This window comes from Emydura macquarii, unplaced genomic scaffold (genome assembly GCF_026122565.2).
Source record: "Emydura macquarii macquarii isolate MOO-44397 ecotype Brisbane River unplaced genomic scaffold, CSIRO-AGI_Emac_v2 contig_3472, whole genome shotgun sequence".
Taxonomy (NCBI): domain Eukaryota; kingdom Metazoa; phylum Chordata; order Testudines; family Chelidae; genus Emydura; species Emydura macquarii.
The window spans coordinates 921,050-946,281 of NW_027133609.1; the positions used below are offsets into that span (position 1 = coordinate 921,050).

A 25,232-nucleotide genomic window follows, 5' to 3' on the forward strand; every position below is an offset into this window, starting at 1 on the left:
ATGGGTTTCATCTCCAGCTCTGGCACCTCCTTTGCCCTCCCTGTGCCTCAGTTTCCCTTCTATGGGCGGGGCAAGGCCAGTACCATCTCCCCTGTGCAGAGGGCTATATCAGGGCTGTGTGCTATTATTAGCCGCCCCCTCCTGCGTTGGCGGATCATTAAGTTTTCCCGTCTAGGCAGCGGATGTGGGTCAACGTTTGAGGTTTCGTTGTTGATTTTTTTAAATTTCCTCTTCAAAACAGATCAGCTTCCTCCCTCCCTGCTGACGACAGATGCATGCGTGGGCTGTCGTGCATCAGTGCTATGACGGGACACGCCACGGCTGATGGACTCTCCCTGGTGCTAGGCAGTGTTCCACTGGTCAGCCAGTGACCGGGGTCACGCTGGCGCCTCCCAGCCCCGGTGAGTGATGGGCCTGCTGAGCTGCCCAAAACCCTTGCTCTGGGCACCTGTTCTGAGAACAACATGCTGGGCAAGGACTCCACAGGGCTGGGTTTGCAGGTGGCGCCAGCAAAATGGGGGAGGTGAAAGGGGGGGAACGGCAGGAGAGAAAGAGGGAGAGATGCTACTGCTGGGTGCAGGGGTGAGAGAGGGACCCAGGGGGATGTTGTTGGCAAGGGCGTATGGGGAGGGGATAATATACCTGAAACAACGGGAAATTACCCTCTTGCTGCTTTGTTTTGGAGGGTGAGATGGGGAGGAGGACCGGTGGGAACGTAGAAGTTAAGGTAGGAGGCAGGGTGCAGAGAAGGCAGGAGGAAGGGAAGGTAGGGGCAGAGGAGAGGGTGTAGAGGGAAGGGCGAAGGTAGAGGGCTGGTTGGGGAGCAGAGGGGGCAGGGTTGGGAGTGGGCAGGGCAGGGGGTGGGGACAGGGTGGGGGGCTGGTTGGGAGTAGGGAGGGCCCAGAGAGGAGGGCAGGGGGTGGGGGCAGGGTGGGAAGACAGGGGCAGGCATTAGAGAGCAGGGTTGGGAGTGGGCAAGGCAGGGGGTGGAGGAAGGGTGGGGATGGCTGGGGGTAGGGGAAGGGGGCAGGGCTGGGACTTGGGGGGGGGGGCAGATGGAACTGATGGTTTCACACAGTCTCTGGTCAGGAGAGCTGACGTATCCATGATGAAGCATTCATGGCCCTTTGCTTCGCCGTCAGGAGGGTCTGTGGGCTGCCATCTCCCAGTCTGTTGTGGGGGGCCTGGGGAGCAGGTCGCCTGAAGGGGAGTCAGCCCCGATCTGTTTCAGTGCGGTGGGGCTGCAGCTTCCAGAGGGCCTTGTCTGTCGCTGCGTTGCTGGGCGAGGCCCCGTGTCCTGCGCGTGCCCTTCCCCATCAGCCTGGCAGCGTCTCACATTCCCCTCATTGCCCAGCAGTCCTGGCTGGGGCACAGGCCAGCCCCTTCCCATGGACTCCACAGCGTGTGGCGGCGCGGGGGCTGGCCCAGCCATGGCAGGGCCCGGTAGGGGGGCAGGACACTCCCACTGGCCCCGTGTGGCTTTGGTACCGTACCCTGGGAGCGTGGCGCTCCTGGAGGTGCCAACTCCAATGTGCTTCCCAGCAGCCACGGAGCAACCCTCAGCTGACGCAGGAGCAGCCTGCTGGGCACCTGCGTCTCTGCTGTGGGCTGGGGAGCCTCTGCCGTGTCTGCCTTCGGGGGCCAAACGTTTGACTCTGCTTCAGGGAGGGACTTGGCTTTGGGTCTTCTTCTATTTTTAAGATTTCCATTTTGAGGGGAGAAGGGGGTGAGTGTCAGGGTTGGGGTAAAGAAGGGGGGTCAATGCTGGGGTCTGGTTATAGAAGGGGGGGCAGGGTCTGGAGGAAGAAGGGGGGCCAGTGGGGTCTGTGTGTGGCCATCATTCTTGAGGCAGAGGCTTTCACAAAGAGGAAGCTCTTGCGATATTTCCTGGTGCTGGCCAGATTCTGGATTCTCCTGATCTCCTCTGGGAGTGCGTCCCACAGCCAGACCCTCTGACTGGGGATGCTGGGTCCCCAGCTCCCCTGCACTCATCCTGGGCTCCGTGATCTGCTCCGTCCCAGGGAGCACAGCTGCTGCCGTGTGCCATCGATGATGTGGCTGGGGCTCGCTCCTTAACTGCTGCGACAAGTTGGACCAAAGCTTTAAACCAGCCCAGGGAGCTGTCTGGGAACCAGTGGAGGCACCTGAGCACAGGCCTGAGATGCTCACAGGGGCCTGAGCCATGGAGAAGGTGGGCAGCCACGTTCTGCACCAGCTGGAGCCTGCCCCTCAATCAGCCTCAGATACAGGGAGTTACGGTAACCCAGCCTGGAGTGACAAGGGCTGGATCCCTGTGGCCAGAGCCAAGGAGGAGGGACAGAGTTTCCCGCGAGCTGGAAAGCTAGTGAAAGGCAGCTGGAGCCTTCGATGGAAGGTGGCAACAGCTTGGCGTGTTCTTCATTTACCTTTCCTGATCAGCACTCGAGCAGACGCCCAAGGAAAGGCTGGAGTCTCTGTCTCTGGGGCTCCTCCCATTCGGACTGGAGGCCTTTCTGGAAGAGGCTTTAGGCAAACCCAAGCTAGTGGGATCAGGACAGAGGTGACTGGGTGCCAGTCTCTGCCCGGTGCTACCCAGGAGCCAGACAAGAGGGTCTAATGTCCCTTTCTGGCCTTACCCTCATGGATCAATGAAGAGCTTCCCAGGCTCCTGCAGACTCTCCGTGGCTGTTGCTCTGAGCATTGGCTGCTCGCGATGCGCTGGCCGAGCTGTGCGACTGGTACTTCCTCAGTCATGTGACGTGGCTTCTCCACAGGACAGCCATGCAGCCCCCTCAGCCCCAGACACTCATGCGACGATGGATTCGCAGGAGGAGTCACAGCACTTCCCCGTTCTGCCAGGATTTGCAGACACAATTCCACTTGCAGGGGTGTTTAGGAAACGCGTGAGAGTTTGTGCACTGCCTGGGCCTGCACAGGGAGCCGGGGAAGATACCTGTGGAAGCAGAGATGGAGTAGTGGTAGGGAGAACACTAGCCGAGCTCCTGGTTCAGAGTTAGAAGAAATCGGACATTTCTGCAGTTCTTTCCTGTGGTCACAGGACAGACTCTTGCTGCCTGTGGTGACCTCAAACTCTTTGGCATCACCCCAATCTTGGGGGCGGAGGGGTGAGGGCTCCCCAGACGTTGATGTCTTGCTCTTCCCTCATGCAGGACCCACTCCAGAGCTCCAGCCACATCCAGATCTCACTGTGGCGGGAGCCAGGAGAACACACAAAATCCAGGCACTGGAAGTGATGGCGCAGGGCGTGTCCTGAGTGGCTCCTTGGCTACCACTGGGGCATGACGATTCATTCGCTGAGGCTGTGGCCCTGATGGTGTGGGGAACGCTCTCGCTTTCCAACTGGCCATGGCAATTCTCCCATGTGGAGCGTGGATCTTTGGCGGGTCGCTGCTTCTAGTTCCTCAGGGAAAGTCTTGCTGTACATGGCTCGCTGCCCCCGCAGGGCCGAGATCTGTTTGCCCTCAGCAGGGGAATGGTGCAGAGAGCTCCCCTGGCCCCAGCTCCTGGCAGGGTGCCTCACACCAGCCTAGCAGAGAAGGCAATTTAGGGAACTGGGCTGAGACCCCCCCGCTTGTCTCACACTGGCCCTGGGCCACTCTCGTGACTCCTGGTCTGGGCCAGCAGAAGATCAACGGCCCAGAAGGGGGAGACCCTGGGCCCAGGACATTGTTCATGTGTGCTAGTGATGCAGCTGCAGGCGGTGGGCGGTGGTTTCATAGCTGCCGCTGTGCAGGAATCCCTGAGCTAGGCTGATGGGGGGGAGTCGCTTGCCTCCCTTGCTGGACACCTGGTGCCTGTGCAGCCGTCACACGCCAGGAGTTTCCATCTGCAGGAGGAGGTGCAATTTTCCACTCAGTGACTGGGGTTATTGCAGGCCACACACACCCAACGCCCATGGGTGCGTGTGGCGTGGGGGACACGTGGTGCCCGCCCCACTGTGGGTCAGACATAAGAACATAAGAATGGCTATATTGGGTCAGACCAATGGTCCATGTAACCTAGAATCCTGTCTTCCCACAATGGCTGGTGCCAGATGCTTCTGACAGAATGAACAGAACAGGGCAATTTCTTAGAGGTTTAGGGACACCCAGAGCATGGGGCTGCATCCCTGACCATCTTGGCTAATAGCCATTGATGGACCTGTCCTCCATGAACTTATCTCTTTCTTTTTTTAACTCATTTATACTTTTGGCCTTCACAACATCCCCTGGCAAGGAGTTCCACAGGGTGACTGTGCATTGTGTGAAAAAGTATTTCCTTCTGTCTGTTTTAAACCTGCTGCCTATCAATTTCGTTGGGTGACCTGTGTGATGGGGTAAATAACACTTATGCACTTTCTCCGCACCAGTCATGATTTTATAGACATATATCATATTCCCCCTTATTTGTCTCTTTTGCAAGATGAGCAGTGCCAGTCCTTTGAATCTCTCCTCATATGGAGGCTGTTCCATACCCCTCATCATTTCTTTTGCCCTTTTCTGTGCCTTTTCCAATTCTAATATATATTTCTGAGATGGGATGACCAAAGCTGCACACAGCATTATGATATTTTCTGTCTTATTGTCTATCCCTTTCCTAATTGTTCCTAACAGCCTGTTAGCTTTTTTGGCTGCCACAGCACACTGAGCAGATGTGTTCAGACTCCAAGATCTCTTTCTTGAGTGGTAGAACATAAGAACGGCCATACTGGGTCAGACCAGTGGTCCATCTATCCCAATGTCCTGTCTTCCGATAGTGGCCAATGCCAGGTGCTTCAGAGGGAATGAACAGAACAGGCAATCATCGAGTGATCCATCCCCTGTCATCCAGTCCCAGCTTCTGGCAGTCAGAAGCTTGGGACACTCAGAACATCAGGTTGCATCCCTGACCATCTTGGCTAATATCCATTGGTGGACCTGTCCTCCATGAATTTATCTAGTTCAGTTTTGAACCCCATTATAGTTTTGGTCTTCACAACATCCCCTGGCAAGGAGTTCCACAGGGTGACTGTGTGTTGTGTGAAGTACTTCCTTCTGTTTGTTTTATATCTGATGCTTATAATTTCATTGGGTGACCCTTGGTTCTGGCATTATGGGAAAGGGTTGATAACACGCCCTTATTCGCTTTCTGCACACCATTCATGATTTTATAGACCTCTCCCCTCAGTCGTTTCTTTCCCAAGATGAACAGTCCCAGTCTTTTTAATCTCTCCTCATATGGAAGCTGTTCCATACCCTTAATTGTTGTTGTCATTTGCTGTACCTTCTCCAATTCTAATACAGCAGAACCTCGTTAATCCGATTTAATTGGGACCAGACCAGATCCGTCAATCAAAAAATTCGGATAATCTGGAGAATGGGAAAGTGCAAGATTTCAGCACCATCTAGTGGCCACAGGAGAGATTGCTCGCTTCTGACTAGTGCGCTGTTGCTTGGTTAATCTGGAGAGCCAGATAATGGAGGGTCGGATAAACGGGGTTCTACTGTATACTGCACACAGTATTCATGGTGTGGACATACCATGGCTTTATATAGTGGCATTATGATATTTACTGTCTTGTTATATGTCCCTTTCCTGGTGGTTCCTAACATTCTCTTCACTTTTTTGGCTGCTGCTGCACATTGAGCAGGTGTTTTCAGTGACTCCAAGATCTTTCTTGAGTGCTAACAGCTAATTTAGATCCCATCATTTTGTGTGTATAGCTGGGATTGTGCTCTCCAATGTGCATTACTTTGCATTTATCAACACGGAATTTCGTTTGCCAGTTTGTTGCCCAGGCTCCCAGTTTAGTGAGATCCCTTTGTAACTCTTCGCAGTCTGCTTTGGACTTAACTATCTTGAGTAATATATTGTCTGCAAATTTTGTCACTGCGCTGTTTATCCCTTTTCCCAGATCGTTGATGAATATGTCCCAGCACAGACCCGTGGGGGACACCACTATTTACCTCTCGCCATTCTGAAAACCGACCATTTATTTGTCACTTGTCCTGGAGCTGGACCCACTTGCTGCAACCAGCCTGGGCCATGATCTCCTGTGCATCACCCTGGGCTTTGATCCGCATCACCCCAGAGGCGTGACAGCTTGCACTTTGCCTGCCAGGCCATGGTGCTGCCGCTGGCCAGCCTGTGGTGTTGTCTGACAGTTACCCCAACTATCTGGTTACAGAAATGCATTCTGGAGCCCCAATTTCATTGAATTTCTGACATATCCTAACAGATCACCCCCCGCACAAGGGCGTGTTCTGCCATGGAGGATCCCTGGCTGAAGAACCAGCCAGAGCAAGGGCAGGCTGGGGCAGCTAGGGGTGCGGGGTGGGCAGTGCACTCTCTGCATGGAACAGTGCCCCATTCTGCAGAGACTCCCCTTGGAGCAGCACGGGGGGCAGGGTGCTGGGCAGAGGGGTGTAGTAGGGATGGGCTGAGGAGTTTACACCCTTCTTTTCCCCACCCTACGCTTGACACAATACGGGCTGTAGTAGGACCTCAGGGGACTCTGCAGCCTGAGGTGGCACCTTCCCAATGCCCAGCCTAACTCTCCAGGTTGGGCCATGGCAGGAGAATGTGACCCTCTGTGATGGGATCCCCGAGGTATAGCCTGGAAGTGTGGGACCGCTGTGCCCTGTTAACAATCCATTCTGGGCTGCCTCTCACAAAGCTATGCCAGTGACAAGCAGCAAACCCCTCCAGGAGCTGTGATCACGCTCATTGCATGGAGGCTCTTCAAGCACTCATGAATTATACAGAGAGGGGCACCGGCCAATCACCCAAGCCCCCTGCCTTGCACCCCAGAAATACACTGCTCAAGACTCCCTGGGACAGTGCAAGCTGATTAGTTAGTTTGCCACTCCAGCAAAGGGCTGTGGATGTACAACAGCCCGTGCCAGCCTGAGCTGAGATGCTCCAAGCACTTCAACCAAACCACACTGTTTTCGGTAAGATATTAAACAGATTTATTAACTCCAGAAAGATAGATTTACAGTGATATAAGTAGCAGGCATAGAGATCAAAGTTGGTTACGTACAAAATAAAATCGCAGTCTAAGTTTTAAAGTCTAAGTAAGGTTTGAATCAAACAGCTTTTCTCATCCTAATAGTTGTTCCAGGCAGTTTATAGTTCTGAATACACAGGCTAGCTTCCCTCTCAGCCTGGGACCAGTCTCCCCAGTTTAAAGTCTTTGTCTTCCAAATGATCTTCCCGGTGTTGAGACAGGGGAAGAGAGAGGCCAGAAGCTGATGTCACAGACTCCAATTTATACCCTGGGTTCATGTGACTGGAGAAATATTGCCTCAAACATGGAACCGGCATCACATGTTCTACAAGCCGTGCTGAGACCCTGGCCTTCCATTGTCTAACGTGCTTCGGGAGGGGCTCACTGGGATAGTGGATTCTCCTTAATGGGCCTTCAACATGTAGCTGGCTAGTCCTAAAGGAAATCTGTCTTGTGGGTGTTAGTTGAACCTTTGCTACCCCTGAAGAGCTGGCTGTGGATGTCTCCCAGACTCACACCGTATTTCAATAACAACCATATGGCAAAATCTTATAACTCCTCCAACAGTGGTCATACGTACAATTGAACAGAAGAGTCATGCTCAACAGATTATCACTTTCCAAATGATACCTCACAAGGCAGACTTTGTACAAAACAGATCCTAATCCTAGCACAGAGGTGAATATGGGGGTTCTATGGTGCTATTTTGAGGTACAACGTCACACTTCCCCCCTTAGTTTACAGCAAGAGTGTTAGTCACTGACTAACCAACATGACCAAGCTCCTCTTTTGGTTTTGACAGTATAAATCCCAGGTGTTGGTAAACATTATAGTCACCCACATATGCTCTCGCAAAGTTCTGTGTGGATCTGTCCAGTGATCTCCAAAATTAGCAAACGTGTCTTCTCTGGGTTGCTCGAAAGCATCTCCTTGTATCTTTGCGGCATTATTAACCCTTCCGCTTCGCCAATTGGCGTTAGTTCAGTGTGGATATTAATGGTTTTTAGAGTGTAGGTATCTTGGCATTTAGTCATCAAAGTGATGAGGTGGTGTACCTCAGTTTCCCCTTCCATACAGCAGACCAGGTTTATTATGGTTTATCTGCTGTGACAAGCTGCAAGCCTGTTTACATTTATTAACTGAGAAGCAGCATTACCATAGGGCTGTTTAGCACAGGATGTGTTTTTATTTACCACTCGTAGCACGTCTAAGGTCCTTTCCCCAAAATTGTGCATATTACGCCTTTTCATAAGGTTTAATATTAGCATCCATTTTTTTATCATGAGGTTTAACAGTAGCATCAAACGCTTTATCACAAGCAGGCATTTACAAGTATCTTTGTCATACCACGCCTTCTGTTTAGATAGTCTGGTTTGTTCAATACGCTCTGTGTCTTTTAACTCCTTCCTGAACCTTTGCCTGAAACCAGTTATTGGCTTTTCTTTCCCTCCAGTGTTCGTTTCTGCATGGGTTCTTAGTGCAATCAGATTTCTGAGATTTTGGTACCTCGGGATCTGGTGAGGTAAGGGTTGGGGGGGGGAGGGGGGGGGGGGAGGGTGATCCTGCATATTGGCTGGCCCCTTGTGGAGCTGTCTCTCAACCCCAGGAGTCTACATATGCAAGAAATCCATCTCTCCTCTTGAGGTTATCCTGTGTTCCTCGCACTCAGCACTGGGACCTTTCCCGCTCCCTTGTCCTATGTGGTTATGATTTGTGCTTTCTGGGTTACACGTGTTTGCTTTTTGGTCAGATGCACCTTTTCCTGGCAGTTCTCCCTCAGCTGCTCTGTGTCTTCCCAGCCCAGAGGAAAACAGTGACACCTTCCCTTCTGCCAGCTGGGTCATTTGCATGCTCACAGACAACTGCTGCCTGGAAGCTTCCTGGACTCAACTTCTTGGCTGTTACAGGTGTGAGAGCTGCATCTTGACTTAAAGAGACACACTTCTTTTCCACAAGCACCTCAGGACCAGTGTTCTGAAAAACTGGGACTTGGATTGCGATACCCGCTGTCACCTCTTTCTCTGTCCCCGAGAAGTCAGCTGTGGGACTGCTTCCCTCTGAAAGGTCAGTTACACACAGTCCTCTCTCTGAACTCAAGTTACAGGCTGCACGCTGGGGCGCACAGGTGCTGAACCAGCCACTGTCCTGGGCATTCTCTCCCAAGTGACCGGTGAGGAGACATTCCCACTATTCTTCCCCCATTTTCTTTCTCTGTGCCCTGCTCCAGAGCACAGCTCGCGGGATCTGTCCCTTGTTCAGCTGCAAAGCGCTTGCAGCTAGCAGCTGGAACAGTTCTTTCAGTGACAGGCACCCCACCTCCCTCCCTTCCTGAAGGGTGCTGCCTTCAGCTGCAGTGCAAGAACTGTCTCACCCTACCGCCCCCTGTCACACACAAACACCTGGAAGCATGCTGCTTCCCTTTGCTGCAAAGGAATCAAAGAAACTCTCCCTTTCCTTCAGCAGTTTCTGGGACTTTACCCTTTCCCTCTGGGGTCCCAGAAAAATATTCCTTTTTGCTACGAGCAAACACCTTACAGCCTGAGCTATACAGAAAAAAACATTCCTAATAAGCATGTCAGCAAGGACATCAACCACTCCCCCACCTTTAATTCACTTTCTAACCCATCAGTTTCTATGTGTGTTTTGGCCAAAGGAACAAGAATCCTGAAATGTACTCGTAAAATTTCTGCCCTATGTCTTGGCAGTATGTCATCTTCTTGAATTACACACTGCATAACCACAGACGTTTCTGCACCAGTGTCTTCCTGTCGTAAATTTTCGCTGCCATTAATTTTGACAACCTTCATATGCTCCATGTCTGGTTCTGCAGAGACCAATCCCTCAAAACCAATATAAGTGTCAGGTGCCTCCAAGACTTCTGTGCTGAGGACAGCAGCATTGACATGGACGACCTGCTTCCCCCCAGCACAGGGCATTTCTTCCTCAGGTGATCAGTGGACGTACAGGAGGTTTTGGATGAAGATTAGGGGAATGGTTTTGGGAGGTGAGTGCCCAGCATCCCCGCCAGCCTCCTTTTTCGCAGGGGTAAAATGGGATCCTCCCTTCCCACCAGGTTTAAACCCCTTTCTGAGATGCCTGGGTCTGCTCAAAGGCATCAGCTAGAGATGCCATCTCCTCCACAATCTTCACATTTTTATCCCATAGGCATTGCTTCACATCATCTTTACATATGCTTAGGAAATACTCCTGAGCAACAGGCTCAAACATTTGTTCAAAACTTCCCACACCTTTTCCCCTCACCCATTTTCCCATTAGACCTTTCATCCTATTTACATATTCCCCATTACTCAGATCAGCCTTTCTCTTAAGATTTCTGACTTTCACCCTTTACATTTCAGAGGTCATCTGAAATCTCTTTAAAATTTACAGTAATTTAAAGCATCCTAAATTGGCGTCTCATTGAATATATTCAGAGCTTTACCAGTTAACCTTGTAATCAGGGTAGTGACTTTCTTGTCAGCAGGAATTTCAGGAGCTGCACACAGCCTCTCAAGAGTAGTAAAATATTCTGTGATATTGTCTGCCTCCTTGTAATTACCCTGACTGCCAATAATTGACACCTTAGTCCCAGTCTGAATTTGTCTATCTTCAATTTCCAGCCATTGGATTGTGTTAGACCTTCCTCTGCTAGATAGAAGTGCTCTTTTTTTGGAAATATTTGTTCCCCATTTAGGTTCTTACAGACCGTGATCAACTCGCCCTTAACCTCCTTAGTTCCAGGCGCTGGGAACGGGAGCATTTCAGAGCACTGGGAACAGAAGTGGTTCTGGGCACTGGAAACGGGAACAATTTCAGGTGCTGGGAACAGAAGTGTTTTAGGGCATTGGGAATGGGAGCGGTTCCAGGCACTGGGAATGGGAGTGGTTCCGGATGTTGGGAATGGGAGTGTTTCTGTGTGTTGGAAATGGGAGCGGTTCTGGTCACTGAGAGTTCCAGACGCTGGGAACGGAAGTGGTTCCAGGCGCTATAAACCAGAGTGGTGCCAGGAGCCTGTGGGAGGCACACCAAACCTGCCGGGCTGCAGGAGGCCATAGCAGCAGGGACCACAGGAAGCGTGGCTCAGCTCAGACCTGGATGCACTGACTGTTGGTTTCTCTCAGGATCTTGGCTCTGCCCAGAAGGCCCTGCAGCCCCACAAGCCATGGAGGGTGCATCAGTGCTGAGCCCCTCGTCCTGGGAGAAGCGCAGAGCGTGGGTTCGGCAGAGCCGGTGCTGGCGCACCACCATGCTGGAGGAGGAGGCCGCAGTGGCCATGCAGGATGTACCCGAGCTGCAGCCACCGCACCTGGACGATGTCTTCCTTGAAGGTGGGAGAACAGCAAGGGAAGTGGGTCTATGTATGTGGGTGTATGTGACTAGATGTGCGGGTGGGGGGGGGGTGGGACTGGCTTCTTTCTTTAACTCCTGTGCTGTGCTTCCCGTTCCCATCAGTCGGGGTGCATGTGGGACTCTCGCTCACCCCTAGCACCAGTCAGAAAGACACCCGCCTTTTTGTTTACAGATGAAATGTGCCGGCTCCTGACCCCACAATCCCATTCCCAACCCCTGCACCTTGTTCCCAACCCTGTGGCTGCATCCGTGACCCCAACAGCCTCAGCCCTGTTCCTGGGGCTGAGACCTCTCTTTGCAGAGTGGCCAGGGCCAGGACTGGACCTTCTCTTTTGGCCTTGCACCCTCTGTCTACAGGAAGAAGAGGCTCAGAGCTCATCCTGAGAGGTGATGCTTCCAGCCAGTACAGGGGCCAGTACCCAGGGAAACCCGCTGAGACCCCCAGGCTGGGTGCACCCATCCTGCTCATTCCGATGACCACATTGTTCTGGGGCTGGCCCTGAGGAGGTCCTGGGGCTTTTGACAGAGGGAGGTGCAGGGTGGGAGTGTGGGGCTGGGAGGGGGAGGGAAAGGGTTCTTCCTTGTTTATCTGATGGACTTTTGTATTTCCAACAGGAAGCTCCTCCAGCAAGATCGAGACCTGGCTGCAGGAATGTGGGTGAGTCCAATTGCACTCTGTGTGTGTGTCACTGCGGCCCCCTGCTCTGTGTGTGTGTGTCACAGAGCCACAGGGTTAGATGGGACCACAAGGGTCATTTAGTCTAACGCCCTGAAAAATGCAGGATTTGTTGTGTCTAAACCATCCAAGACAGATGGCTAGCCAGCCTCCTTTTGAAAACCTCCAGTGAAGGAGCTTCCACAACCTCCCTAGGAAGTCTGTTCCATTGTCCTACTGTTCTTACAGCTAGGAAGTTTTTCCTGGATTTAATCTAAATCTGCTGTGCTGTCGTTTGAACCCACTGCCTCTTGTCCTGTGGCAAGAAAGAACAACTTTCCTCCATCTTTTTTATGGCAGCCTTTCAAGTATCTGAAAACTGCTATCATGAAAACTTCCCCCCTTAACCTCCTCTTTTCCAAACGAAATATACCCAGTTCCTTCAGTCATTGCTCATATGGCTGCATTCCATCCTTCTGATCATCTTTGTCACTCGCCTCTGGATTGTTTCCAGTTTCTCCACATCCTTTGTATACATTCGTAACCAAAATTGGACACAGTACTCCAGCTGAGGTCTAGCCGGCGCTGAGTAGCGCGGTACTATCACCTCCCATGACTTGCATGCTATGCCTCTGTTAATGCAACCTAAAATTGCATTTGCTTTTTTTGCAACAGCATCGCATTGCTGACTTGTGTAGAGGTTGTGATCCACCACAACTCCCACATCCTTCTCAGCAGTGCTGGTGCCAAGCCAGTTGTCCCCCATTCTGTATTTGTGCATTTGGTTTTTCTTCCCTAAGTGTAGCGCCTTAGACTTTGTTGAATTTCATTTTGTTGTCCATAGCCCAGTTCTCCAATTTATCAGGATGCCTTTGAATCTTAGCTCTGTCCTCCAAAGTGTTGGCAACCTCCCGCACCCTAGCTCTGTTCATCTGCAGACTGGATCAGTATGCTCTCTATTCCTACATGCAGGTCATTAATAAAGATATTAAACAACCCCAGACCCAGAACAGATCCCTGTGGAACCCCACTTGAGATCTCCCTCCAATTCGACCTCATTCCATTAATAAAGTTACTCTTTGTTTGGGGTTGTTTAACCAATTCTGTATCCACTTAATGGTAGTTCTGTTGAGCCCGTATTTCTCCAGCTGACTTATCAGAATGTCATGTGGAACTGTGTCAAAAGCCTTGCTGAAGTCCAAGTATATTATGTCCACTGCATTCCCCCATCCACCAAACCAGTTAGCCTGTCAAAGAAGGAAATCAAGCTGGTTTGGTGTGATTTGTTCTTGGTCAATCCATGCTGGCTGCTGGTGATCACCCCTTCACCCTCCACTGAATGTTTTATACATTGCTGTGTACCTTGGCTCCTGCCCCCTGCTGTCTCTTTGTGTTTGTGTGTGTGTGAGAGAGAGACACTGCTGCACTCTCCTGGAGAGAACGAGACCTGCTCTGTGTGTGGAAGACAGAGGGGGTGTGAGTATGAGTGAGGATAGGAGCACACCCTCCCCCCCCCGCCAGCTTTGCTCCATGATGATGTTCCAGCTGTGCCAGCTCCAAGGGCAAAACAAACTGGTTAAAGCTGGGCACTTTGTCAGTGCCGGGGACAGGCTCCCAGGTCTGGCAGAGCGCAGCCACACAGCCAGGGGGAGTCACTGCAGGGACCCCCCCCCCAAGCACAGACAGACCCTGTTTCTGCCCTCCCTTCCCCTCACTCCATCCCAACCCCCTTCACCCCATCATAATCCCCATCCCTGCCCCCTCACACTCATCCCCACTCCACAGCCCCATCTCTGTCTCCATCCCCACCCCCTCACATCCATTACCAACCCCACATGCTGATCCCAGCCCTCCCTTCACACCCATCCTCACCCCCCATCCCATCCCATCCCAGCCCTACCCCCACATCCATCCCCACCCCATCCCAGTCCTCCCCGACACCCATCCCTGCCCCACACTCATCCCTACTCCCATCCCAGCCCTCCTCTCGTACTCATCCCACCCCCTTCCCCACCTCAACCCAGCCCTCCCCTCGCATGCTTCCCCACCCCCATCCTCGCCTTCCCCTCACACCCATTGCACATTTCCTTCTTCCATGGGGCTGGACGCCTTGTACTCTCTCCAGGACAGAGGGGTCAGTGGAGGTCTATGGGTAAGAGGTTGCATTGGGGGCAGTAGGGAGAGACGCCCTCAATCTTCAAGGGGCGTAGAGGGTGCTGGAGAGACCATCACACTGAAATAACAATGACGATAGCGGCTAATGGCTGTTCTTTCTGGCTCAGGGCACCCCTGGAGGTCCTGCCTGAGGAGCCTGGCCTGCCCGCCCCCTATGGTAGGTCGCTCTCCCCTGCGCTCGGCCCCTTCCCGCGTCAGAGCTGGCAGGCAGAGCCCAATTCAAGCTGTGCAGCTGAGAGGGGAATGGTCCCGGGTAAGGGAACTGCAGGCCCAGGCGGGGTGGGGGGAACAGATCCCTGTACAGGGCGCTGCAGGTCACCTGTCGCCACTCAGTGCAGGGAGCAGCCTATACTCTGGGAGTCCCCCACTGTGGAGGGCAGGGGAAAGTCCATGGATCAAGCTCCCCAACCCTGGGATCCTTGAGCACTCCCTTTGCCCGAGTAAACCCCTGCAGGGTGAGAGCCCTGCCTAGCCCAGGGCTCTCTGGCCCAGCTCCCAGGGATCTGTCCTGCCCTGGCCAACCATTGCTGTCTTGCAGGATGCAGTAGTAACGGGACCAGCTTTGAGGACGACTTGACGCTGGGTGCAGAAGGTACCAGCCGCGAGGGATGCCAGCTCCCAGATGGGTTCCCCGAACAGCCGGGGAGTGGGGCCAAAGTCACCCCTGGCGCAGGGCAGTTTACATCAGCTCTGCACCGGTGTCAGAGCCACATGGGGCAGCCTGGCCATGAACCCATCAGGGCTGTGACTTCCCTGCCACCTCCAGGGCAAGGAGACAAGGCACTGGGAATGGGCCGAGAGGAGGGGGAGTGCGGAGGGAGGATGGAGGGGGCTCGGAGCAGCTGGATGTGCTCAGATCTCTTTTCCCTCCCTCATTGGTTTGATCCCCCTGGTCCAGCACGTCAGACTCAACCACCGTGCAGGGCAGGCACCAGTACGGCATCTCATAAACTCCCTGACCAGCCTGGGCCCCAGGAACATGAGCAAGGGTGGCTGGTTCTGGGCCAAAGACGTCGTGCTGACTCGTTCTCCCCAGTGCTGTCTGTTTGCCCCACGTGAGGCCTGTCCCAGGCTGCCCAAGGCCAGGGGAGTCCCGAGGTGGCGGGGTCAGCGCTGGGGGTGCCAAGCAGGGATTTGGAGACACTCTGTGTTAATCACCCATTTCTTCTCCTCGTTCTTCCAGCTCTGTTGTTACCCAGGAATGACAAAGCTGTGGGCAGGTGAGATTCCTGGATCCCGCCCGCCCAGGGGACTCTGAGCCCAGCCTCTCCCACCCCTAGCCAGCCCTGAGCACAGGCCCTTGTGTCCCCACATACCCCTAAGGTCCTGCACTCAGGCTTCCCGCTCCCTCACGCCTGGTCTCCACTCGCCAGCCCAGCCCTGGCAGGAGCACTCCCTGTGTGGCTCGCCCGCACCTGCAGGCCTTGCTCCCAGCAGCCTCTCCCCGGGATCAGGCCCTGGACCATCTCTGTGGGCCTCAGACTCAGTCGTGGGGCATTCCCTGGGCCGGAGCCCTGGGGTGATGTAGGGCAGGATCTGGTGCACGGGTGTTACTGCCCAGGGGACGGTGAGCAGGACCCTGGCTGGGCACAGCCCCGGTCAGGCCACGCTACCCCGTGCTGTCTGTGAGCCTCCCCTGCCTTCTCTCCCGCAGCAGGATCCTGCTGGAGAAGCCTTGGCCAGGCCGGCACCTTCACCTCGGGCACAGCATGGCATCCAGCGCCATGTCCAGCGGCACCAACAAGACCAGCTCCAGGTAGGACCCCGAGGGCCTCAGGACAGGGCCCCAGGGATTGGCTGCCATTCCCAGGGGCAGCGAGTTCATCTGGCCTTTGAGCTCTGGTGATGCAGCTGCAGCCAGGCCAGACCCCTTGGGGGTCCCAATGCTAGGCTGCACCCCTCAGGGGGGCCCATCAGCGCCAACCAGGCTGGGTCTTTCCGGGGGCCCATCAACACCAGCCAGGCATTCCCTTTTGGCATCTATCTAGTAGCAAATCCCTTGGACTATCCTCCACCCCACCCCACTGGTCTCAGCCAGGGCACTTGGAGAGGAAGGCCCAGGCTAGGTAGGTAAAAGGTGTGGGGAATGGGGCATGGAGATGAGGGGCAGCAGTGGGGATAGTGTGGGGGATGGGCCAGTGAGGATGGTGTGTGAGATGGGGATGTGGAGATAGGATGTGGTGGTGGGGATGGGCATGGTGTGAGGACAGTGTGTGGGGATGGGATGTAGTGGGGAGGTTGGTGTGTGGGGTGGGCATGGTGGGGGATGGTGTATGCAGATGGGATTTAGCAGTGGGGACAGTGTGTGGAGATGGGGCATGGTAGTGGGGAGGTAGCGGTGAGGCTGGTGCAGGCGAATGGTATGTGGCAATGGGGAGTGGGATGGAAGGAAATGGTGTGTGGTGGTAGGGCATGGCGGTGGGACAGTAATGGGAGGGATGCGGTGAGCTGGTGGGGAGGCAGAGGTGGGATTGTGTGTGAAGATGGTGTATGGCGGTGGGGACATGGCTTTGGGGACCTGGCGGTAGGGACCTGGTGGTGAGGATTGGGCGTGGGGGTGGGGAAATGGCTGTGGGGATGCATTATGCTGGTGGGGATGGTGTGTGGGGATGGGATGTGGAGGTGGGGAGGTAGCAGGAGGGATGGGGGATGGTGCTGGGGAGCTGGTGGTGAGGACAGGGTGTGGTGGTGGGGACATGGCCGTAGGGATGGGTTATGCTGGTGGGGATGGTGTGTGGGGTTTCCCCTGCTCCAACACCTGTCCTCGCAGGAGAGGCTGACCGAGCCCCATTGCCCCTGTCTCAGTGCACCGTGCCGCTCTCTCTGCAGCATCTCTGAGATCCTGGAGCGGTGCCAGGAGGACGCTGAGGAGATTCTCTATAACTTGGGCTTTGTGCAGGACGAGCCTCAGGCCACAGCCCGGATCCCGTCCCGGTTCTTCTTGGCTCCTTCCCAGGCCAAAGGCATCGATTTTCAGCTCTTCCTGAAGGCCCAGGTGCAGCGCCTGGAGATGGAGGATCCCTGCCTGACCCTGGCCAGTAGGTGTTGCCATGGGGATGCCTGGGCACTACAGAGGGGCCTGGGTTGCGGGGGGTTAAAGCAGCCAGGCTGAAAAACCTGCAGGGAGGGACCAGAGGCTGTGAGCTGTGCCCGAGGCAGCCTCTGAGCCTTGCCACCCTGCCTAGCCCAACCCAGCTTGCTGGCCAGTCACTACACTCAAGGGGTTCATACCCATGGTGCCAGAGGCAGGTTCCCGTTGGAGTGGCTGCACCATCTCTGGGGCCGGCCTGCTCTGGTGCTCCGCGCTGGGAGCCGAGCCGGGGTGGGGTGGGGATGGTTTGTGCCAGTGGGGGAATGATGTGGTGGGACGGGTCATGCCAGTGGGGGATAATGTGAGGGGCCTAGTGGTAAGAGCAAGTGATTAGAAGTCACAACTCCTAGGTTCTGTTCCCAACTCATCCCATTCTGCGCAGCCTTGGGCAAGATGCATGCCCTCTTGTGCCTCAGTTTCACCATCTGTGAGCTAGGCAGAATGAGATCCACTGTAGTGAAGCTCATGGAGATCCTCTGATACTTGGGGAGTTATTCCAGCCCCTCAGATCCCTCTTCAACCAACTACTGCAGTCAGGATCCTCTAACTAGGTCCCCTTAGCAACTCAGCCAATAGATGCACAGTTGTCCAGGCCAGAAGGGGCTGTTCTGACCATCTAGTCCAGCCACGGGCATGGCCTAGGTGAGAGAATGTCCCCAGAAACTGCTCTGCCTCTGGCCCAGTAACTTCTGATTGACCCTGAGCGTCCCCCATCTCTGCCAAGTGTCTGACCTCCCTACCTCTCCTTTCCATGCTGCCAGGTCGGTTCCAGCAGGTGGAGGCGCTGGCTGCGACAGCGGACGCCTTCTTTTGCCTCTATTCCTATGTCTCCAAGACCCCCCTGCAGAAGATCTCGCCGGCCCACGTTTTCTGGGCTTGCTCAGAAATCCCCGACATCTGGGTCATGCCCACGAAGGCCGAGGCTACATCTCCTGTGGACCGTCTGAAGAGAGCCGTCTCTAAGATGTGCCTGTACACCTCGCCCAGAGCCGACTCCCCACGAAAAGCCAGCGGGGTACCCAGCCGCCGGAGGAGCAGCCTGGGCAGGGTGGTGCAGGAGGTTCTGGAGCGGGCGAGGGAGGAGCGGTTCCAATTTGACCAAACGGACAGAGAGGGCATGGAAGAGGCAGCTCATGAGATGCCCTTGGGAACATCCCAGTGCCAAGGTGGAGTGGAGAGCTCCTCCCAAGAGCCACTGTCACCAGAGCTGGCAGCGTGTGTTTCAGCACATCTCTGCCACGGAGACGAGGCAGCCACAACTACTCCAGGAGGAAAAGGCAAGCTATTTGCAGTGCCAGCACCACCCTGGCTGCAGTGGTTCTCGCAGGGGCTAGCTGGTGGCACAGACGGGGTGTGTGTGGAGAGGGCGGGTAGTCTATGCCACCAGGAGAAGAAAGTCCCTGGAGAAGCCCCTATGAAGAGGGCTTCTTCCAAAGGGGAGGTCTCTGTGGATGCGTCCTGCCCCTCAGGGGGAGAAGGGTCTGACATGCAGAGGTCCTATGCTGGAGGCACTGCCGCACCATGGACTCATTTCATCCTATCCCCTGGGACACACTGCACGGCCACCAAAGCCAGGAGTGCTGTCGAGACAATGTGGTTCCATCCAGAGCACGGAGAGGGGTTCGGAAGTGAGGCTGGGTTTGCCTTAGGCTTATCAAGGGCCCTAAGCAGGGATAATGCTGGCTCTTGTATAACCCTACTGCCCCCAGGGATGGACAGGCTGGAGGCCTGCGGAGAAGTTCTCACATGGGCAGAGGAGCCAAGGGCTGAAAGCAAACAACACTCACCGCACAGAGGGAGTTCCCACGCGTGTGGTTCACGGGACGCTGCACATCCCCAAGCACAGGAAGCCGAAGTTCCAGGGCCAGCGTCGCTTTCCCTGGGGAAGGTTCCTGCTTCGTGGGTGGCAGAGGAGGGCTCCACGCTCCATGGGCCCCGCTGGGCACAGACGCTGCCCCTCCAGAAGAACGATTCTTTTGAAATGGAAGAGGTGAGTATTGGCACGTGGACACCCTGCGCCTAATCACTGAGCCCCCTGGGGGGGTCAGGTTCTGCCTGCCACCTCACAGGGAATGCTCCGTAGCCATGGGCACTGCACCTCTCCCCTGCATGCACGCCTCAATGGTCCTTCTCCGGCCCATGTGCCTGTACCACCCCACCCCCTCTAGCTCCTAGCATGCAGCACTCAGTTCCCAGAGCAGAGCATAGGGCTAGGACAGTGCCTCACAGGGAGAGCTGGCCGTCCTTTTGCCTAGTCATGGAGCACAGGATACACCAGCTGCCTGGGACGAATCCAATGCAGGACAGTTGTGGGACATGTGTGGGGAGCTGCCTGGGTGGGGCTGGGGGCATAATCTGGCCCTTCCTGATTATTGGGCACAGTCAGAGTGAAAAGAGCCAAAAAGACTGGATGACAGGAGTGATAACTAGCTAGATACTGTGTGACGGGCCAAGGATGAATTGCCAGCAGAGGGGAGCTGGGCTGCAGTGCAGCAAACGTCCCTGATGCACTGCCAATGATCTAGACTGTTTGGATTTGAATGACTGAAAGTTTTGAGTGAAGCTGGCTCCAGGCAGGGAGGGAGTCGGGGATGAGGGGGGGTTGGCCTCCTACAGCGGCTGGGGAGGAAGACGCAGGTGTGACATTCTCCTCTGCAATCTGGACTGGTATATTGCTGTGTCACCCTAATCCCCCACTCCTGGAGCGCATCTCATTCTGCTTTGCTGTGTGAACCCCCACCCTGGACAGCTCACGCATAGCCACCAGCAAGCAAGTTCCCCCTGCTCCCAACTCAGTGAGTGAGTGCCTCTAGCCAGCCACTCATGGGATTATGCAATGGTATGATCCCCAGCCACTATCCCCAGTCCCAGATGTAACTCTAGGAAGTGCCATTTTACAGTGTTCAGTGCTGCCCACTGGACTCTGCAAGCTCATATGTTCACCAATATATCAAAGAAATTGATATGCACCGGCTTTAGCACGTCAAATAGAGTCTCTGACACACCTTAAACCAAACGCATTACTTTAGATAAAACAAACAAACACGTTTATTAACTACAGAAAGATTTTAAGTGATTATAAGTCAGAGGAAAATAAGTCAGATTTGATCAGGATGAAAGAAAAGCAAATTGCATTCTAAACTAAGCTAACACTTTCAGTCAGATAATGCACACCACAGGCTGGCTGACCTCCGTCAGCCAGGACCTCCTCCTTCAGTTGCTTCATGTTGTTTGTAGATGGAAGTGGAGTAGAGAGAGACAGAGAGATTGCAAAATCTCTTCTTTTAACATGTTCTTTCACCCCCCTCTGGGGTCAAGTGACAGACAATGTCCGGCATTGTGTGCGTGCACACACACACAGAGCTCTCATTCTCTTCGGCAGGGGGCACCAATCTCTCTCACTCTCACACACTCACACAGTGTGCCAGTGCCCCCTGCTACTGGCCTCTGAGTCTGCTCCCCTCACTGTGATGCCCACACTCTCACCCAGTGTGTGCTTTCTTGCTTTCAGGTGCAAAGCACCAGTGAGGATGAGGGTGGCACCCCTGAGGCAGCAGCCTGGCTGCCCGCACCTACCTTGACGAGACACCGGAAGAGTAAGTAGGCAGGAGCCCCCGGCTCCTGTTTGAGCCATGCCTGGGGAATGGCCTTCCTCCAGCTGCCAGCTGATCTCTGCAGGGACACTGTTCTGGGCACTGGAGCCTGGGGGGAGGCTCAGTGGAGATGTCTGGGGTCTGGAGGCAGTAAAGGGGCTGTCTGCCCGTGGGATGGGGCGGGCCTGGCCCTGGGCAGTGCATCTCAGCCAAGCTGGGTGCCTGATGGGTAACGCCCCAGGTGGCAGGGTGGGCCCAGCTTGTGGGAGAGCAGAGTCAGGGCTGGGCTGGGCTGAACTGGGGCATCCATTCCCCATGCTGCTGTGCCCACACTCACCCTGTGTCTCTCTGGCCCAACTGTTGGGGACTGATGGAGAGCAGGACAGAGCGTTGCTCTGCGAATCCTCATACAGAGAGACCTGTCCACCCAAGGGCTCCTGGCTCCACTCCTGGCAGACACCCTTGGGAACAAACTTCCCCTGCACAAATGGGGTGGAAGGGTGGCAGGTCCTGCCTCGCAGATCCTAAGGCTTTACTCCAACCAGTGCTGGGCCATGAGCCCCCTGCTTCCCAGGGCCCTTTGCTGGAGCTAGTGCACCCCTCCTGGAGCCATAGTAAGGCAGAGGGGACCTATTCGATCATCCAATCTGAGCTCCCACCCAGGGACCTCTGCCCCAGCCCCATAGCTTCCAAGCAGCTACAGCGTGTCTGCTAGAAGGGCAGCCTCCCTTGCCTTTGTGCAACCCGACACACATCCCCCAGCCCGGCATGTGGCACCCCTGTCCTGCACACAGCACGCCAGCCCCATGCACAGCCTTTCATGAGGCCTCCCAGCCCCACATGTGGTCCCGCACATAGTCCCCAGCCTTCCATGCAGCCCTCACCCCCACACGCAGCCCCCAGCCCTGCTCCTGGCCCCCAGCCCCACACACAGCCCTGCACGCAGCCCCCAGCCATGCTAGTGTGGAATGGGCAGAGGGCCGAGTCTTCCATGCTGATGCCCCAACAAGAGGTGCCCGGTCCCAGCCTTTTTTCTCCTTGGCTTTAGGTTTCATGCTCCACGCCCACAGTGCTCAGTCTGACAGCAGCGGTTTTGTGGAGGAGCCGGTGCCCGACTCGACGCACCCCACCCAGCTTGCTGGCACGGCCAGCTCCCAGCTCGGCAGGCCAATGGAGGACCCACCTGGTACAGGGCAGGCTGTGTAGGTCAGGACTTCCTGGCTGAGATAACTCATCTGAGCAGGAGGAAGATACCCGCTGTCTCCAGACCATGCACACCTTCCTCGCAGCCTGAACCAAACCTCTTCATGAGCCACGACAGGGTCTGGGCATGATCCCTGGTGCAGCGGGATTGCAGCTTCCTGAGCCAGGGATGGAGGCTGGGAAACGCTACGGGTCCCCTGCATTCTGTGTCATGGGGGATGGAGCAGAGAGTGCGGCCTGGAAACAGCAAAATTGTACTTCAACTCCTCAAATTCAGAAAGCACCAGGCAACCAAGGTGGCCCATGATCCAGGACTTGGAGTAGGGGGCACCCACCAGGCCACCAGGGTGATGCAGGGTCATGGGGTGACTGGGAACTCAGCAGGGTGCCAGGGTGAGCCCAAGAGCACAGAGTGCGATAAGGGGCATCCACTCACCAGGGCGAGCCTGGAGTGCAGGGGGACAGCCACCTGCTAGGCAGCCATGGTGACCCAGGGGTGCAGAGTGTGGTGGGAAGGGCACCCTGGGGTGGGTGGAAGGGCCCCTCTCTGGTGTTTTAAAAGGAGAAGTAGACTCAGAACCTTTGCCAAAAGCAGCAGAAAACCATCCTTCCTCCCCCGGCCCCTGGTTCACCAGTGATATCAGTAACACTTGGGGCACAGCCGTGGCTTTGCCAGGATGGTGATGGGGTGGAGTTAGGGGACTTTTCTCTGTCTTTGTTGAGTGCCCCCTGCTGGCACAAATGGGGAATTTTCATGAAATCTGCAGCAATTGCTCCACAACCCCATGTGGCCTGCGGCTCATCACGCACAATGTCACTAGCACTTTGAAACTGATCTTGTCACACACGCTGTAGTGCTTGCAACACTAGGACAGCTGGGATACTGCTCAGGACCAGCCCATGCACACTGTAAATAAACACATGGGAGCAGACGTCTATGCACATTTATGGAGCTGTATGAATGGACACAAGTGACAGTTACTTTCCTCCAGGCCCAAAGGCACGGGCTTTGGGTATCCCCCACATTTGGGAGCAGTGTGGAGGCTGGATGGGGGGGGGGGGAGGGGGACAGAACTGATCCCCTGGGTTAATTTGACAAGCCCAGCAACATCAGTCTGCCTTACTCCCCCAAACCAAAGATGAGCCATGGTCTAGTGATTAGAGCAGGAGCTGGGAATCAGGCTGCCTGCATTCAGCGCCTGGCTCTCAGGATAGAGGACCATGAGTCAGGACTCCTGGGTTCAATTCCTAACCTTGCCACTGACTTGCCTTGTGACTGGTGGTGAGTCAGGTCCCTCCTTTGTGCCTCAGTTTCCCCATCTGTAGCATGGTGCTGGGTCTGCCTGGTTCCACACCCTGTGCTAGGCTCCCAAGAGTTGTACCTGTCGGTAGCTTTGCGATGTCCAAACCCAGCTGCTTCCACTAACTTTTTCCCCTTGGATTGTTAGTTTCCTTCCTGTCGTGGTGACTCAGCTGTGCTGCCCTGGGAGTGTACAAGGCCCCTCGGGGGTAGGACTCCATGCTGCCCCCAGCACAGCTCTAGAATGGCGGGAGGGCGAGGTGGTGCATGCAGAGGGGTGACTATTCAGTTCAGTTCTGATCCTTTTCCAGCTCAGGCCTTCCCTGCCTACAGCAGCTGAGCCCCACCCAACACTCACTACAGCTCTGCGAGACGGGGACTAAGGGCCAGATTTGTAGAAGAGATCAGCACCCAGCAGCTCCAGGGTGGGGGGTGGGGGTTCTCCACTCTTCTCAACAGGGCGGGGGGGATTCTCGATAGTTCTGCTGGGGGGTTTACCAGTAAGTGACTTGCCCCAGGTCACATGGGAGTCTGTGGCAGAGCTAGGAATTGAGTTGAGTGCAATATCTCAACCACCAAACAATCCGTCCCCTCCACATGCAGCTCTCCCACAGGCAGCCCTGGGAACATGCTCTCCTTTGACAGCTCTGGGTCTCTGTCTGGGTCAGAGCACACTCATGAGCAGCTTCTCGTGCCTTTTTCTCCCCACAAGTGCTGGGGGCCCAGAGGGTAAATGTCTCTAACGGAGCCGCCTTCCCCAGCGCTGGGAGTAGATTTTGTTAGGCTCCGGAGCGAAGATTCCAATCCGACTGGGATTTGATCCCAACAGGTTCGTCCACCCCAGCACTGGCGAGAGAGGACGTGGCACTTAGTTCACCAGCCCTAGCAGCGCTAGTCAGCCAAGCCCGCACGCTGTGTCTGTGTGTGTGTGTCTGACATAAGAGGATAAGAATCTACTACTCGCAGCAGCTAGCGGGGCTGCTCCTTTAGCTCTGGCTGTAGGGGCCTGTGCTTTCAGCACTGATGACCCGTGGTTCAGTTCTCCCTGAAGACCTGAGCAGGGGGTTTGTTAGAGCTACATGAAAGTTTAGGACAGGAAAAGATGGGTAACTCAAGCCGTGCAGCTCGTGTCTGTCACTGAAATAATCTCTGTAGCTAGAACAGCTCCACTCAGAGCAGGGTTAGACAGAGCGATCGTACAGATGCCAGAGTTGTGACCACCCATGTTCCCTCAGCAGCCCCAGAAAGGGGGGATAGCAGGACTGGAGTGGCTCAGGGATGGCTCTAAGAGCCCCTAGAAACAGCTCATGCTAATCTCAGCTGCTGTTTCCTTCTGCAGCTGCTGTGCCAGCAAATAAGAGTTTACAGGAAATCCACCAGCCAAGCAGCGATTTTCAGGCAGAGCTGGGCACAGCATGAAGCATGACATGGTTTGGCTGCTAAAGAGACCCATGGGTGTGAATGGGGTTTCCAGCTGGTGAAAGCTCATCTACGGGACTTTCTGAAATGGAGGAGATGCTTTCTCTGCACCACAGTCGGCCTTGGGGCCTCAATTGGGGCTCCCACAACCCAACCCCGGGCCTGCACAGATCGGGGCTCCCACAGGCCGACATGCATGGGGCCTGCACTTGCTGTGGGGTGTAGGTGGTCCCCATGGTGACCATAGAGCAGTCGTGGATTTCAGTGAGGCTTCGGCACTGAACCGGCTTAGGTGCTTTTGAAACATCCCGTGAGGTGCCAATCTACATTTCTAGGAGCCTAAAGACCAGTGAAAATCTGGCCCTAAGTGCCTAAATCACCCTAGAAAATGGGACTTGGGCTGCTACATGACTAAAAAGCATGTTACCCTGAAAGCAAGAGGCTCCAGGGATCTAAACCAGACACTCGGGACAGGAGGT

At 55.0% G+C, this 25,232-nt stretch overlaps 1 protein-coding gene across 1 annotated transcript; it reads left to right on the forward strand.

The window, feature by feature from the left end:
- Positions 1-316: 316 nt before the first annotated feature.
- On the forward strand, positions 317-24,753 carry TESPA1 (thymocyte expressed, positive selection associated 1). The gene is made up of 13 exons (XM_067535054.1): positions 317-401; positions 11,089-11,295; positions 11,933-11,975; positions 14,255-14,304; positions 14,686-14,739; positions 15,331-15,367; positions 15,802-15,903; positions 16,977-17,185; positions 18,000-18,515; positions 19,080-19,228; positions 20,750-20,834; positions 21,880-22,017; positions 24,674-24,753. The coding sequence occupies exons 2-13, from the start codon at positions 11,130-11,132 to the stop codon at positions 24,751-24,753; spliced, it is 1,629 nt and encodes a 542-aa protein (XP_067391155.1). The 5' UTR covers positions 317-401; positions 11,089-11,129.
- The last annotated feature ends 479 nt before the right edge of the window (positions 24,754-25,232 follow it).